This window comes from Myodes glareolus, chromosome 12, assembly GCF_982192425.1.
Source record: "Myodes glareolus chromosome 12, mMyoGla1.1, whole genome shotgun sequence".
In the NCBI taxonomy this organism is placed as follows: Eukaryota; Metazoa; Chordata; class Mammalia; order Rodentia; family Cricetidae; genus Myodes; species Myodes glareolus.
Window position 1 is genome coordinate 11,866,617 of NC_142037.1, and position 17,869 is coordinate 11,884,485.

Sequence of the window (17,869 nt, forward strand, 5' to 3'; positions counted from 1 at the left end):
CTCTGTCTGGGGTATACTCTAGTTTTAGAAGCAAAGCAGATAAAAACAGACGCAAACTAATACTATAACCTACAGCCCCACCCTCAATCTCCTGTACCCAGTTATGAGTTTCCAAAGCACTTGCCCTCTGAAAATCCCCTAAAGAACTGGACTAATTAGAACCATTGTTCATCATCCATTCTTCGTGTAGAACTCCCCAGAGACAGGGGTGTCATGTTTTTTTCATTGACATGTTCTATGTGTCTGAAAGAGGCATAGCATGTGGTGTGGCCTCAAAATTATTTGTGAAATTGAGTTGGGGTTACAGTTGGGACAGGATTCAAGGTTTCCCTGAGCCCTCGGATTTCCCAAGCTTTTCATGCTGGTGGGTTGGGCATATTGGTGCCAGCTCATCGGCGCTCTCCTAGGAGGCTGGCCTTGCTTCCTCCTGCTCACCACCCTAACACCAAGCCACTGTCTGTGAGGCACAAAGACAATTTTTTGCCCTGGAACTGATGGCCAAGTTCAGGAAACCCAGCCCAGATGTGAAGCTGTAGCCTTGGCAGCTGGCAGCTGGCAGCTGGCACCCAGGCGCTGGAAGAAGCCACAAGCTCTTTTTAGCTGTTTCCAGGCATTCTCGGGTATGCCACAAAGCTACCCTGAACCTTTAAACATGCACTTTTTCCCTTGACATGACTTGGAAGTGAATGACCAAAGGCTACTTAACACCGAACAAACATTTAGTCGTGCCCATGTGTTCAGCACAGCCCTGCCAAGAAAGCAGGCCCAAAGACTAGGCCAGGGGCCAGCAGGTCCACAAATGGTCCCCACATTTATCCTTCCTGCCAGACAGAGGAGAGAGGAGTGTAAATTACCCTTGAGACTCTAGGAAAGCTGAAACCAGATGGGTGAGGGACAGAATTAGTATCACAACAAAGGACGGTGGCAAAAGCTGCTACCACCTCCTCTCATGTGCCGTTCTGCCTCTGTGTTTAGTGTTTGCTCTTAGGCCACATACCAGGCAACAGGACCCACAGCCACAGGTATGGCTGATGCCAATAGGAGCTTTGGGGCTTTTCTTGGTTATTACTTTTCCTCACCTGTCTCTGCTGTGTCTTTGTTAGTAGGCAGCTGACTTCTATGGCACAACGTCCTCTTACATCCCAAACCACCCCTCTCACTCGGTTTCTTCAGATCTATATTCTCCTGAACAACGCTAGAGTGCCTCACATTGAACAGGTGCTCAGCAGACAGTCACTGAGGAGAGAAACCGATAATGGTTGAACTTTCAGTGCTGCAGAGACCCGAGGCTTTGCCCCATGTTTATGTCTTTTACTCCTGTAGTAAGCTGCTCAACCAGATGACCACCAGCTGAGTCCTCGGTTCTCAGAGCAAATCTCCACTCTGACAACGTCAGGCAGTCCTTAAGCAAGGGCGGGCAGGCCTGCTGCTGAGCACCGGCCCTCCGGAATGCAAGTGCGAGTCAAGTCCTTCCTAACTGTGCCGCTGTGCCGGCCACACAGCTATAGACATGGCTTACAGAGACAATTCTGAGAGACAGTATGGCAGGAAGAAATAACTCAGTTTTTGAGATCAAATCAGCCCAGTTCCTACTCCTGTTTTTCCCTTTATGAATTATATAACTTAGCTTTTAAAATGAAAAATAAAGACAAAAATGAGCATAAAATTAGAATACGGGAAATATAAACTACAAATTTGAAGAAGAAAATATTTTTGTACAGTTGGACTACGGGTGCTAAATCTCTGGAATCCACATAAACGTGGAACGAGAGACTTTCATAAAGCTATTCTCTGACCTTCCCATGCATATCACACACACACACCACCACCACCACCACTACCACCACCTGAATAACCAATTCAATAATTCATGTTGAAAAAGGAAAGAAAAGTTTATAAAATTTCAAAATTTCAAAAGTCAAAAAATACAAATAAACTATGGTTAATTTATCATTTAAGAAAAAATGTAAATAATTTTAGCATAGCCCAAGAGTCCAGTGATACCCTGGAGCCTGTAGCATAGCCTAAGAGTTCAGTGATACTCTGGGGCTTTTAGCATAGCCTAAGAGTCCAGTGATACCCTGGGGTCTGTAGCATAGCCTAAGAGTTCAGTGATACCCTGGGATCAAGACCCTACCTTTAACTTCACTTCGCTGACACCCAGAAGGGCTTTCTTTTTTTAATTAAATTTTTAAAATTTATTTTACATACCAACCATAGTTGCCCCTCTCTCCTCTCCTCCAGTTCCCTCCTCCCATCTCCTTTCTGTGCTCCCACCCACTCCTCAGCAGGGTAAGATCTTCCATGGGAGTCAGCAAAGCCTGGCACACCAAGTTGAGGCAGAACCGAGCTTCTCCCGCCTGCATCAAGGCTGAGCAAGCGATCCCACCACAGGGAATGGGTTCCAAAAAGACAGCTCATGTGCTGGGGACAGATCCTGGTCTCACTGCTAGGGGCCCCACAGACAAACCGAGCTACACAACTGTCACCCACATACACAGGGCTTAGGTCAGCCCCAGGCTGACTCCCTACCTGTGGGTCTAGGGTCTGTGAGCTTCTATGAATTCCGGTCAGTTGTTTTTGTGGGTTTCTCCATCATGATCTTAACCTCCCATGCTTATATCATCCCTCCCCGCTCTCTTTAACTGGACTCCTGGAACTTGGCCCAGTGCTTGGCTGTGGATCTCTGCATCTGCTTCCATCAGTTACTTAATGAAGGTTCTATGGTGACAATTAGGGTAGTTACTGATCTGATTACAGGAGGCCAATTCAGGTACCCTCTTCACTATTGCTACAAGTCTTAGCTTGGGTCATCCTTGTGGATTCCTGGGAGTTTTCCTAGCACCAGGTTTCTCCCTAACTCCATAATGGTTCCCTCTATCAAGTTACCTCTTTCTTTGTTCTCCCTCTACATCCCTCCCCCAACTAGACCTTCCTAATTCTTCAACCCCTTCATACCCAGAAGATCTCATTTATTTCCATTTTTCAGGGAGATCCATGCATCCCTCTTAGGGTGCTCCTTGTTACTTAGTTTCTCTAGGGCTGTGGATTATAGCCTAGTTGTCCTTTGCTTTACATCTGATAATTCACTTATGAGTGAGTACCGACCATGTTTGTCTTTCTGGGTCTGGGTTACCTCACTCAGGATGATTTTTCTGGTTCCATTCATTTACCTGCAGATTTCTTGATGACATTTTTTTTCTACCACTGAGTAATACTTCTTTGTGTAAATGTACCACATTTTCTTTATCTATTCTTTGGTTGACGGGCATCTAGGTTGTTTCCAGGTTCTGGCTATTACAAATAATGCTGTTATGAACATATTTGAGCAAGTGTCCTTGTGGTATGACTGTGCATCCTTTGTGTATATGCTCAAGAGTGATATGGCTGGGTCTTTCTTGAGGTAGATTGATTCCCAATTTTCTAAGAAACTGCCATGCTGATTTCCAAAGCGATTGTGCAAGTTTGCATTCCCACCAGTAATGGAGGAGTGTTCCCTTTACCCCACATCTTCTCTAGCATAAGCCGTTATCAATGTTTTTAATGTTGGTCACCAAAAATAATTTTCAGTCCTACAAACTCCATTTGTAGAAGGTATTCTAAATAGGCAAGCTGTTCTTTTTATCTTTTATGCTATATTTTATTCTACCTTCTACATTTGGATTATGTACACAAATACTAGCATCATGTTTCAATTATGTACAGCATTCAGGACAATCATACACAGTACAGATTAGTGACCTAGGAGCAATGGTGACAGACAGGCTATATCACACAGCCTGTGTGTAGAGAGGAGTATACACCATGGAGGTTTATGAAAGTACAGAATGGGATGTTTCCACAGGGCAACATTGTGGAACAAAAGTTCTCCATTCTCATTCTAAGAAATCTTTGAGATCTCCAGAATGTGAAGGATATACTTTGTGTTCTCTTAAAACTAGAGTCTGAGATCCTTTAGGTAGCTGCAAGAAGACAACTGGTCATTAGAAAGATCAAACGTGGTTAAATAACGGCAACTCCCAGCTTACCCTCCAGCCTTCATGGGGAAGAAAGGATCAGAAGGTAGAGTTGATTACTACTGGCCAGTGATGTAAACAACCATGACTACACCAGGAAACTTCCATAAAAACTCAAAGGGATGGGATTAGGAAGTGCTTACAGATGGTGGAACCCAATGAGATACCCACAGAATGAGATTCTCTTTGAGGACACAGAGAGCCCATTCTTCCCACACACTCTGTCCTGCGTTCCTTGTCTATCTGGATGTTCATTTGCATCCTTTTAAACACCCTTTATTATAATAAGTAAATGTAAAGAAAGCATTTCCCTGAGTCCAGAATCCACTTCAGCCAGAATCAAACCAAGGGAACCTTCATGTGTAGCTGGTCAGTTGGAAGTATCGATCAGAACCTGGGACTTTTGATTGGCATTTGAAGTAGAGAGCAGTCTGGAGGCACTGAACCTTTAGTGGTTTTGGTCTGATAGTATCTCTAGGTAGACAGTATCAGAAAGGAATTGAATCTGAGGTGGTGTCCTCTGGAGAATTGCTGGCTGTGTGTGGGAAATCCATCACGTTGTCAAGTGTGTTGAGTGAGCTCCATGAATGGGCAGAACGCCGTTTCCCTGGCTCCACCAGCTCTAATCTCGTTAAGAAGTCTTGGTGTGCATATTTTCTTGAACCAGCTCTCAACTTGATAACTACTAATGAGCAGCAGTTCACTGTGACTAAGTGGGAAGCCAGCAGCTTCTGAGTAGGGAGGATATGATCTCTGTTAACAAAGGGATATCTGTGGGGTTTCTCTCTCTCTGCTTCTACTGCGTGAAAGAGAAATAGCAAGAAAGTCAGGAAAAGTGATTCTTCTCTGAAGGTCAGGCATACTAATCTTTTCAAAATCAGGCTTCTGTATGCTTAGAAACCCAACTTCATGACTTTCTCTTTTTTTTCTTTTTCTTGTTTTTTTGACTAATGACAATGGTGGGTCAAGAAGCTCCTTACTTAGTGTGAGGATTGGATATAGCCCCAATACTAGTCCTGTCCCTTTGGAGTTTTGTTTCAAACTTTTTCAGGCTTGCCCACCATGCTGACGATTTCCAAGTGAGGTTGAACCAACATCGAATGGTTTGGAATTATATAATTAAGCATATTCAACTTTAATTACTGTAACTAATTTATCAAAATCTGCTAACATGACACTTGATAAGAATCAGGCACAAATTATGGCGGTCAAGTGATTCTTTTCCACTGGTTCATTTCCTGGCTTACAAAAAGCTTGAGAGAATCACAGCTGGTTAGAAGCAACCTGCGGACTACATATTGGACCCCCCAAACTCCTGGTTATCTGGGCTGCTCAGAAAAGAACACAAGTACCCCATGTATGTACACTTCTGATAACCTAGGCCACTGACAAACAACAGGCACAAAAGTTGTCTCTTTGGCCCTTTATTGCTTGCTTCTGCCTTTTATTGTTTGGGGATTTGGTTTGTTATTGTTTTTCCAAGGTCTTAAAATATATATCATTAATTTATTTCAGCCTGTCAGTGGCAGGTGTCAATCCCGGCAGCAGCAGAAGTTTAGGGTGAAATTGGAGTCTGGGGGTAGCCTGAGCTAGCAGGTAGGCAGAGGTACCTGTGTGGCCTGGGCCACTCTAGTCTATAAGTGCTTAGTCCTCAGCCAGCCAGACCCTGGGAGACGTCCTTAGAAGATGACTTTGGCAATCTTGAGTCCTTTCTGCTTCATGTGAGGGAGGGTGGAGCTGGCTCCATGCTTGACCTTATTAGCCCCCTTGGTGAAGGTCCGCTTCTTAAGGATAAAGTCATAGTTGGCAGTAGAGTTCATGGCATAGAACACGTTGGCGTTCTCTGGAATCTTCAGTTTGTGGTCTTCTGAGATGATCTGCACTAGCTCATAGTCCTCTGTCTCATGCTCATCCAGGTTGTGGTTGTCCATGGCTTTTCGGATGACAGTCGGGGCCTTATCCTGGCTGGTCACCAGGATGCTCTTGTACATGTTGCCGTTGTCCACATCCAGGCTGACCCGGATGATGCAGCAGTCGCCCACCTGCTGGTTATAGAGTGGCAGTGAGGAGCTGTAGCTGCAGACCCCTGAGATGGAGCGCTTGTGGGTGCGTGTGGTAGACACGGGTATGGTGGAGGCTGATGAAGAGGAGGTGCTGCTGGAGGCTGAGGTGATGCCAGAGGTCTCTGGGGACGACTGGGAGGCTGACTCCCAGAACTTCTTTTCCTGGCCATCAGGAGACTCTGGGACAAAGCTCATGTTGATTTCCTTCACGTCAGAGCTGGAAGAACCAGCTGAGTGCACGCGGAGGGCATCAGTGATGCCCCCGCTGCCGAGGTAGGGGCCGCACCGGAGCTGGTCACAGGACTTGGAGTGGGCACTGCTACTGGTACTAAGCTCGGTGTTGGGAGCCTGGCGGTCGCTCCAGCGCTTGACAATGGCTGTGCTTTTCTTGCTCCTGAGGGTGTTGCTGGCTGACTCGGATGGAGGCTCCAGCTCACACGAAAGGTTGTAGCTCTCAGCCTCACTGAGCCGTTCCATGGCTCGGAACCAGGCTCCGAAGAGCTCCTCAGGAGCAATGCTGTAATTGTTGCAGGCAGACTGCAGCAGATTAATCTGGGCAATCACTTCGAACTCCTTCCTTCTCTTTTGAAAGTTGATGAGTCTCCCATACAGATAGTCCTTCATGGCAGTGTCCAGCATCACCAGGTCAGTGAGGAATGTGCCCAGGTAGGGGACAGTTCCCTGGATGGCTCTCCTAGGGTTCATTTCCAGCGTGGCAAACTTGGAGGTTCCCTCCTTGGTGAGCAGCTCTCTGCTCAGGGAGTAGTTGTTCTCATGAGAGAAAATCTCTGACAGCTTCTGGAACACTCGAAAACTGTCCGTGGAGACCTCTTCCCATGTCTTCTTTAGGCGGTGGATGGCATTGCTCTGTAGAGCAGAGAGGATGGCGTAGAGGGAGGAGAAGTTCTTGAGCGCTCTGCATTCCCTGGCCACCTCGATCCAGTGTTCCACCACCCGGGCCCTGTCTGGGGCCTTCATGCTCTGGTCGCCGAGCAGGTAGTAATGACACAGTTGGCCACGTTGTTGCATTGGGCGACAGTGGCACGGACGGTAGGTGCGAGGTGCTCCTTGCCCTTCTTGTCCCGCTGTGACCAGACGGAGTCCAGGCAGTGGTCGGGCACCACTTTCCTGAACAGTTGAGCGTCCATCAGTGTAAACTGCTCGGCCACCAGATCTGGAGGGAAGTGCAGGAGGTGCGGCTTCTCATCTAGTCCATTCTCTGTGGCTCCAGGCAAAGACCCGGAAGGCTGTAGTGCAGGAGCAGGCACAGCAGCTGGCTCCAGCTCCAGGGCCTGTGAGAGAGCCGGCTGCAGCTCCAGAGCAGGTGCGAGGGACAGCTCAGGCTCTAGCGGTGGCACTACAGCTGGCTCCAGCTCAGAAACTGGTGCCACCACCAGTCTGGATGCCAGTGCTGGTCCTAGGGATGGATCTGGCTCAGAAGCTGGTACTGGCTCTGGCTCTGGCGCCAAATCCTGGCTGGATGCCAGAAGCAGTGTTGGAGCTGGCTCAAGCAGTGAAGTTGGCTTCAGAGACAGCACTGGAGCTGGGGACAGGGCCTCAGGCTCAGCCTCGCTGGGCTCCAGGTCCTCCAGCTGGGCCAGAAGAAGGTGAGCACGGCGCTCCAGGTCTGAGCCTGGCATGTTGAGCTGCACATAAGCCACCAGCTGCTTGAGGCAGGGAAAGTCCGGAGGTTGACAGAAATCCTCTGAGTATTGGTCCAGCCAGGTGCCCAGAATGGAGGAGATGGCATTTTTGAGTTGGTCCTGCGGTCCACCATCCTCACTGGAGTACGGGAGAATGCAGCCATATCTAGAGGAGGCCGTGAGGGCGTCACATCTACCATACCTCTTAAACAGCAGGTCCAGCACCTGCTGAGTGGTGGTGAAGGCTCTGTAGGTGCACAGGAAGACGGTGACATAGGAAAGGTCACTGCCCTGGAAGGCAGGCACCAGGTGCTCCACCAGCTTCTCCAGAGTGCCAGCCTTCACCGTGCGCACCTTGCAGGTCTCGTAGAGGTTCAGGGTCGACTCATTCTCACACCCTAGCCAGCGCCGGCCTTTGGTGGCTCCCTGGTGTAGCTGAACCTTGCGCAGGGAGATGGAGTAGATGACCCCGTTGATCAGTTCCTCCCCAATCTCCTGCGAAGAGCTCTGGCAATCTACCATCATCCTCAGCCTGGGCAGCTCATCGCCAGCCCCAGGGCGCGGCCCAGGGCTCGCAGAAGCCACTCGCCTGGGCCCGCGCCGCGCAGTGGGGCGCAGCGGGGCGACCGACATTTTCTGTAGTTTTGAAGCCTATCCTGGAACTGGCTCTTGTAAACCAGGCTGGCCTTGAACTCACAGATCTGCTTGCCTCTGATTTCCCGAGTGCTGGGATTAAAAGCATGCACCAAACCACCAGGATCTATGATGATCCTCTTTATACTCAATGGCCATTCCTTCCTGCACAAGGCTTGAGTATTTAATTACAGGGCACTGCAGAGCAATACAGACCCTCAGCTCTACTCCATACAGCTAAGAGCTCCAAATTTCAGGGCTTCTGGTTGCTAAGCTCTGGACCAACCAGTTTGTTTTTCTAACTTCACCCACCTTGGGATTCACCACAGTTGGGGAGCTCACTGAGGGAGCTATTAACCTGCTGGACAGAAGCATGTCTACAAGGCCATTCTGAGGTGATCTTTAGCAAAGCCTTGGAGAGTCTTGAACCTTGCCATATTACTCACACTCTTCCCACAGATAACTCAGCCAAACAGATTAGTGAAAAGGATTAATGACTTGAAAATAGAGCCTTTTACATACATGTGCAAAATACGTTATGTGCTGTGTATTCCTATGTATGTGTGATTGAAGGTACATACATGCCAGTGTGTAGGTGTGGTGATTGGAATATAGACTCAGGAGTTGAACCTAACCTTAAGCATTAGTTTTCTGACTGGGTCTTTCACTCATGAATGCAAACCTCAGGCAAGCAATCCAGAAATGTCAGGGCATGCTCTGTCTTCACCTGCAATCTCATGAAAGCTCACCAGGATTCTAGAAGCGCACAAGACCATCAGGCCTCATGTGGACCCTGGGCATCCATCTCCCATTCTCCCATATGCACAGCCAGCACTTTACAGCTGAATCACCTCCACAGACAGGGGTCCTAACAGCATTTCATGCTGTATCAGAGGAATCATCAGGTATTTAAAACTATAAGCTCCACAGATAAATATTCAGCTTTGATTAGCAACTAATCAAGAAGCTGAAATTGTCTTACACAGAGAAAAACATGGTGGTAGCTTCTGAACTTTATATTCTTTACATACTCAGTGTATGGTAAAATCCAGACATTCATACCTGAGTGAGATCTGGTTTTTAAGTCTTCGACTAGCTATAAAGTAGAAAAACAAAATATGTGATTATCAGTTGTAAAATATAAGAGCATTAAATGCCAAGCCCAATATTTTTTACTACATATACTTTGTTCCCAAATGTGGATAAAATTTAAAGTGACTATTGACTTATAGTCAACAAATATATGGATAACTCTTAATTGAGACTTCTTTGTATGTTTCAAATACAGACAAATTTATGAAAAGTTACTACTTATAATAAATTGGTGTACAAAACACCTAAGATCTTGAACACAATAAGGCATCTTAACCAGAATCAATTTCACAAGCTGAAGTGTTAAAGTGGTAGCACAGTGTTGCTGCTGCTGCTTTTGTCTCTGGACTAATGGTGTTAGGAGAATTGTAAGTGAGCACACTCATCTTGTATGGAAGTTAAAGGAGTTTCTCTAAGGTTTGAGTTGAACTTATTCCATTGAAGATGAAAATTCCAGACACAAGGAAGCTAAGTCTACGGTGACTGCCCTTTGCAGCATAGCAAAATGAAAATCAACAAGCCGCAAGCAGACCAAGGACAAAGGCCCCTGCAAAGAATTTCAAACTGATAGGGAGCAAGGTATGTACTCTCCTCAAGTGCTTCTGAGGAAACTGCAGAAGTCCCTCAGTTCTAGCTTCTGGTCCCTCGCTCATGGGCAGTGCAAAGAAGTTCAGCACCAGGACCTATCACCAACCGTGGTAAGAGCTATTGGAAAGCCTCCTGCAGTAATTAAGCACCCTAAACTCTATCTCTGGGGTGAGAAGCATGGAAGAAACGTGGGAACCAAGCAGCAACTGCATGGTAGTAGTCCCTTCCAGGAAACATTGGAGTTCCCACAGACAAGGCATCAAGCTCCCACTGCATGCTAAAAGCCCGCCCTCTGAAAAGGAATAAAGCAAATTCTTGTTTATTTTATGCACAGTATTAAACTGTAATATAACTTCCTTGGCATTGCCTATGGCTGAAGCAGAGTGTTGGTCCCACCAACAAATGGGTTGCAATGAGGCTTAGCATGTGGGAGACCTCCATTAATCCTCTTCACCACAAAGAAAATCCAAGGTGGTGCCTATTCACCTGCAAGCTCCGTGGAACCCTGAAACACAGCTTGTTCCAATACTGAGGAGACCTAAGAGCCTGCGAGCTCTGTGGAACTCTGAAACACAGCTTGCTCCAATACTGAGGAGACCTAAGAGCCTGCGAGCTCTGTGGAACTCTGAAACACAGCTTGCTCCAATTCTGAGGAGACCTAAGAGACAGCCACAGCAAGGATTGTACCAACATGCCAAGACACTGCTGGCCCCATTTGAAGGAAGAGATGGGGATAAAAGAGATGGGTAGGTGCCTATGCAAGAATTCCTCCAACATCCTAAAAAACATGGTAACACCAGAATCCAGTGGACACAAAAAAGGTAGACTTGATCATCCTAACCCAGAAGTAGAATAAAATGACTTTGAATGAAACTTTATGAAAATGATGTATACCTTTACAGAGGAAGTGAAAAACTCCCTTAAAGAAATTGAAGAGAAGACAAAGTTGGAAGAAATTAATAAATCCCACAAAGAAACCCAAAACTACCCATGAAAAAAGCAAACAAGTGAAAGAAACAGTTTAAGATTTGAAGACTGAAATAGAGGTAATAAAAAAAACACAAACCAAGGGAATTCTGGATATGGAAAATCTGGATAAATGAACAGGAACTACAGAGACAAGTATAACCAACAGAATACAAGAGATAGAAGAAAGAATCTCAGGCACTGGACTTACTATAAAGAAAATAGACTCTGGTCAAAGAAAACATTAAATCCAACAAATTCTTAACACAAAACATTCAGGAAATCTGGGCCACCATGAAAAGGCCAAAGCTAAGAATAATAGGGGTAGAAGAAGAAGAACAACTTCAGCTCAAAGGCACAAAAAACATATTCAACAAAATTATAGAAGGAAACTTTTCCAACCTAAAGAAGGATATCTCTATGAAGTTCAAGAAAATTGCAGAACACCAAATAGACTGGATCAAAGAAATAACATCCCCTAGCCCTATAATAATCAAAACAAAAACATAAGAATAATGAAAGAATATTGAAACATGCAAAGGAAAATGATCAAGTAACATATAAAGGTAAACCTATCAGAATTACGCCTGACTTCTCAATGGAAACCATGAAAGCCAGAAGGTCCTTGATAGATGTACTGCAGACACTAAGAAACCATGGATGCAAGCCCAGACTACTACACTCCGCAAAGCTTTCACTCACCAACTATGGTGACTCAGGAAGGTCAGTAGAGCCACCAACTAGTGGACTGGGATTGCGGCTCAGTAGGAAAGCCTATGCTTATTATGCAGGAGGCCTCAGTCAGTTCTCACCACCACAAATGCCATGAACAACTAACTTCATAATAAAGACACAAAGCTGTCTCTATTATAATCATATTGACTCTCTTCATCGTACTCTTGTGGGAAGAGGGTTTTGAATTCACTACCTAGGGTGGTTGCCACTGGCAATTTAGGTATAAAAGATACTGTGATGACAGTTGCTGAAAGTAAATACTACGTGGTGTTCCCTCCACTGCCACAAAGGCTCTCCAGACTCAATGGAGAGGCAGCTAATTCTTTGAAATACAGAATGATGTTATTTTCTTCACTCTGCTTTTTGTTCCAATTTTTATTTCTGAATCATGCTTTGAAGCATGGAAATGATATACACACCTACCGTGTTCTATTTAAGAAAAACTAAAGAGAAAAGTACTGAAGGTAGAGATAACGGGTAGGGTGCTTATGTACAATGCTCCCAAAGCCTTGTGTTCAATGTCAAGCACTTCAGAAAACAAAAAAAAAAACAAAAAAAGAAGGAAAGAAGAGAAGAAAGGAAGGAAGGAAGGAAAGAAGGAAGGAAGGAAGGAAGGAAAGAAGAGATAATGGAAGGAAGGAAGCGAAAAGGAAAACATGTTAGAATTGATAAATCTTCATAAAAGCAATACATTTACTACAGAACAAAGCTTTCATCCTAAAATGGGAGATTTCTAAAGAAAACAATTATACAGTAGGACAAAACTGTCCAAATTGAGAAACTGCACAGACATTAAAGAGGTCAGAAGATTTTAATTATATTGTAAGGTAGACAAATTATTTAATGAAAGTTATTGATTACTGAGGTTTGTTTGTGACATAATTACATTCTAGTGACACTTACCTGTGTATTGGTATACAGTACAACATACAAGGCTTTTGTCATAAAAATAAAGAAGAATATGTATTTCTAATTATCCTATTTGCTGCAATGTGACTATGTAGGACAGGTGCCGCATGAAGTTGTTTTCTCCTTTATTCAAAGGCAGTACAGATATCAGCATTAATGTAAAATCAGCAGTGTTTTGACAATATATTTTCACAATTGAAAATTCTTTGAAATAGTTTCTTAATTAATTCTGACTTTTCAGAATATTTGAAAACCAGAGAACTGCATTTATACTTGATTTCCTTAACTCCTTTAGGAGATCTAAAAATCTTTACTCTTCCTTATTTTCTTTAGGGAAGGTAGGAGCAGTTGGAGTCATTCTTACCTTTGCTGATGTTAGCACACTGTTTCTTGGTTTGTTCAGATTCTGCTGCAGCTGTTTCTCCACTGTGACATATGTTTAAAAGTGATCATCATTTAACTATTCATATAAAAACACTTAGCATGTTTTCTAAATTTTTTATTTTTGAGTCCCTAATATAGCTTACATTAGATACATACAAATAATTTTTTGAAACAGGATCTCATTAAGCATCCAGCTGACTTTAAACCCACTATATGCATCATGTTGGTCTTGAAATCAAAGAGATCTCTGTGCCTCCTGCCTTCCAAGTTCTGGGATTAAAAGCATTGGCAACAAGGCCCGGCCTAATAACTCTAAATTCATTCTTCAATAGTTGGTGATGATTAATAACTACTGTCCTTCCACCTTTCCTCATGGAGAAGAAACGGTGAAAATTTAGCTCTTGATTAAAACACACACACACACTCACACACTCACACACACACACACTCACACACTCACACACACACACACACACTCACATACACACACACACACACACACACACACACATGAATGATAGCAGTGCTTTTTCCATACGATTTGCTTTGAATGATCCAGTAACCTTGTATTATATGCTCGTGGAGTCAGTGCTCCTGTTCCATTCATCTGCCTGCATGTCCCTATGGCCCCACAGTCCTAACTCTGTCAGAACTCTTTGGAGGCATTCTGTTGAGTACTATGCTCTCAATGGTCAGTATATGAAAAAGGTTTTTTTTTTTTTTTTTTTTTTTTTTTTTTTTTTTTTTTTTTTGCTTCTAAGCATCCTTCTGCTTAGAAGCTGTAACAGTTGTGGTACCTTCAAATTGTTTTAACAGTTCATTCATGTGTGAATGCTGAAACCACCGCTTGGCTGTTTCTTTATTTAGTGACTTTTTGTGTAATCCCGAGTCTTTGGAACTCACGACCAGCTTCAAAACTCAAGGAAAGCAACATTCTTTTGTCAGCTATATTCTTCCCAGGTCACAGCTAAGACTGCTGGACTTCGGGGCCTATTGCCAGTATACTCTGGACCAGCAGCTTTATTTTCCTAGTTTCTGCTTTCGCCGTTCCTTTTACATGCTTTGGCTGTCATCACGGTCTTGGAGCTTGTCATGGGACTTTTCACCTGCGGTGTGAACCTTGTCCAAAATAGCACCGCTGCTGAAGTGATCTCCAGCAAACTGTAGGAAAACCTTCAAACTTGACCACTATTTTTAATGTCTTTTGAGCAGATAATGATTCCCAGTCTTATTAGATCAACAATCTAAACTTAACTTTTTCATCTTCATATTTGATATGCGTTCCTGTTCACATGTGTGTATGCATTTGTGTCTGTTGATCCTAGTGCATGTTTTTTAGGTCAGAGGACATCTTTGACTGCCAGTCCTTACCTTCTAACTCAGTTTTGAGGCAGAGTTTCTTGTTGTTAACAGCTGTAAAAGCAAGACTAAAGTATAACTTTCCGGACAGCCTCCTGTCTCCATCTCCCATGGCCCTCGAGGTTCCCTGAGATTAAAGATGCACACAAGCACATGAGGCCCTTTCTGTGTTCTGAGGGGTTGAACTCTGAAATCTTGGGTTTGTATGATAAGTACTTTATTCCTGAGACATGTTCCTAGTCATGAATTCCTAAAACTGTGCTATTCCATGTCAAAGTCACAAGCATACTTTCTCCATTTGCTTCAAAAGTACCAGCTTTATAAATTTCTGTTTATCTTGTATTAAAGGAAGAATAAATGACCTCAAATGGTTCTTATTAGAGAGAAACACAGGCCCTCTAACTGGATTAGAGGTTTAATTGAAAGTGCTCTGCACTCAGAAGCCTTAGTTCCATAATTAATAGCAATACACTTATAACTACTTCTTTAATTTAGGCTCAAAGTCTTCTTTTAAAAATTGAGTGTTCTAGAGTCAGATAGATGGCTCAGTGGGTATACATAATTGTCACAGTGGCCCAGAATTTGAATACCTGGAATTCAACAAAAACTCAGACACTGTGTAATGTGTCTATAATCCCAGCACTTTTGTAGTATAAAGGAGGTGGAAGTAGTAAGATACCAAAGAGGCTTCCCAGCCTGCTCACCTGGAGTAAGTGGCCAAGTGCCAAATAAAAATAGAAAACATGCCTCAAATAAGATGGAAGGCAAAGCCATCACACAGTGTTGTACTGTATTTTGGATGAGACACAAAAACAAGTACATGAAGATGAAGGATGATAAAACATGTTTAGAATATATGGTATGCAAAAGTGTATTTTCAATAAAAAATACACAACACACAGGCTTTACTTTTTAATTCATCTGACTTTAAACTTACACGTATAAACAAAAAAGGTAATCGTTTGATTTTTAATGCTGAACTCTTCTTAAATACCAAGTGTCCTATTTAGAGCTGTAATTTCTATGATAAAACACCATGACCAAAATGAACTTGGGACCAAAGAATTCATTTGGCTTATATGTCCACATCATAGTCCATCATTAAAGGAAGTCAGGGCAGGAACTCAAACAGGGAAGGAAGCTGGAGGCAGGAGCTTACAGTGGCCACAGACGGGAGCTGCTTACCGGCTTGCTCATTCTGCTTTCTTATACAACTCAGGACCATGAGCCCTGGAACAGCACTTCCCATGATGTGTTGGGTCCACATCCATCAATCACTAATTAAGAAAATGCCTTACAACCAGATAGTATGGAGGTATTTTCTCAATGGAGTCTTTGTTCTTTGTACTTATTTTGGACAAATGTCCCTATCCAGATTAGCTGTTTCAAGAGTTTGGGTGCACAGATTCACATCTGACCAACACAGTGTCAAGATATTTCAGACAGGACACGGGAAAAAAATAACAGCATCTGGTAATATCATCTAATTGATGGATAACCGAATCTATCTGCTTATTCAAAATTCACTTAAAGCAGAGTGAGTGATCAAAGAAATATTTGAAAAAAATATTTAAATTGAACATATATAAGAATAAAATATATAAGGAACAGAATAAGAAGTAATAAAATTATACATTTCAGTGTTGAAAATAAAGTTGACACTTTTCAAAGTAAACAACACTAATGTGAAGTTGCCTTAATTAGAAAATTGCCAATCAAATCAGATTAGAAATGACAACTTGTTTTTAAATGGGAATCTGAGCCCTGGTACACACTGTTCCTTTGTTTATGTTGGAACAGTCTCTTTTCCAGCTCACACTCCCTGTGAGCTAGTCTTTCTCAATAGGTGCTTATGAGTTGAAGCCATATTCCCTCTATCATTTTAGTGTTCATTACTTAAGCAATGACACCCTCAAAAATGACACTAAGATTGTAAAAAAGAAATGGTACCTATTTGGCGTAAGCTCCTCATCTGCATCCGCACCATTCTGAATGAGGAACTCCGCCATTTCAGGCTGATTTTCAAATAATGCAAGCTTGCAAGGTGTCAATCCATACTGCAAAGGAAAATTTTCATTTTATAAATTGACAGGCTTCTCAACTGAAAAATGTATCACAGATTTTGTAAAGAAAATGAGTCACAAAAGGATAGATTTTCCTTCAGCCCTTGCTGCAGATTAACACACACAGGGCTTCCTTTTCCTTTGAAACATTTTTCCCTGTTCAACAATGCCCATGAACACCACTATTTCCAGAACTTCCCACAAACGCTTGCTGGTTCCAAGTTTCTTAGCTCCATGGAGATGGGCCTCCATTGCCCCAATCCTAAAACGTGGAGGTAGATTTGGTGTGCATCTGTTGAATGAGTGAACTCAAGTGGCATCTCTGGAGCAGTTTCTCAATCTGTATTTCAAAACTATTTTCCCTAAACTAAAAATTTTCTCCCAAACCAAACATCATTTCCTGTTGTAGTGGTCCAAAAAATGCTAGAGGAAGACCTCAGACTCAAATGGTATGTAAACTCAAAGAGTGCTTATTCTTCAGAAATAGCCAGCATGCAACAGTCCATCACCCATATAAAATGTTAATGAGGACCAGGGACAAAGACATGCAGGCCCTTTGAAAGAGGACATGGGGAATTCTAAGTATCTTTTTAGTAATTGGGCAGTCAGGGAACAGTTACATGGGGGGCATGTTGATTGGACAGAACTAGTAACAGTTTCATCCACTGTGGAAATTTTGTGTCACATATGGTCAGTAGCAGCCAGAGCCTGCAACTCTGGTCTCCCAGCCTTGTAAGGCCAGGTTTGGAACTGTTTAGCCAATTGGGGAACTGGGGAATTGACTGGGGAACTTCCTGGATTCAGGCTTAGGTCATTAATTACAATGGAGTTGCTCCTTGTCTAAGACAGAGTCACATTTTGGCCCCTTCATTATGTACATATAAAATCTGAAAAAGTTAAGTGAAAAAGTCTTCTCAGTATGTTTTCTTCAATGATCAAATTTCCACATTTACCTGTGTGCCTGTGACCTTCCCACTCTAGCCTCATCTCTGAGGGACAAGTCATATCAGTAGCTTCTTAATTGCAACAGATTTGTATTTTCTACAGACATTTATCTTAAAATTATTTTTTCTATTGTTTGTGTGTATGTGAAGTATGTGTGGGCCCAAGTCCTTTACTTGTTCAATTTTAAAGTAAAACCCAAGTCTGAAACAAAAGGTGCTGTGCTGAGTTCCTTTAAGTTACCTACAAAACTATGAAAAACAGATTAGGAAAAAATGCTTGACTCTGAACAGATTCAGTGAGACTGCTTGAGCTTCAGAATGTGGAAAGTGATCTGAGTGTCATTGCTGGGAGTACATTGTGAATGAAGTTGAATGATTCTTACCCCTGTTTTTGCTTTAATATCTGTATTATACTCTAACAGCTTGCTGACAACGGCGGTTTTTCCCCTGCAAATGGCATGGTGTAGGGCAGCA

At 43.3% G+C, this 17,869-nt stretch overlaps 1 protein-coding gene and 1 long non-coding RNA gene across 2 annotated transcripts; both read right to left on the reverse strand.

The window, feature by feature from the left end:
* Positions 1 to 5,500: 5,500 nt before the first annotated feature.
* On the reverse strand, positions 5,501 to 8,294 carry LOC148120112 (ral guanine nucleotide dissociation stimulator-like). The gene is given in 3 exon segments (XM_087911979.1): positions 5,501 to 7,071; positions 7,074 to 7,888; positions 7,925 to 8,294. Coding segments are annotated over 3 exon segments (2,514 nt in total). The 5' UTR covers positions 8,248 to 8,294; the 3' UTR covers positions 5,501 to 5,695.
* A 15-nt stretch (positions 8,295 to 8,309) lies between these two features.
* On the reverse strand, positions 8,310 to 17,869 carry LOC148120113 (uncharacterized). Its single transcript, XR_015739374.1, has 4 exons — positions 17,779 to 17,869; positions 16,339 to 16,445; positions 13,010 to 13,071; positions 8,310 to 9,451 (listed from the first exon to the last, which is right to left on the reverse strand). It is a non-coding gene; the product is annotated as an uncharacterized LOC148120113 (long non-coding RNA).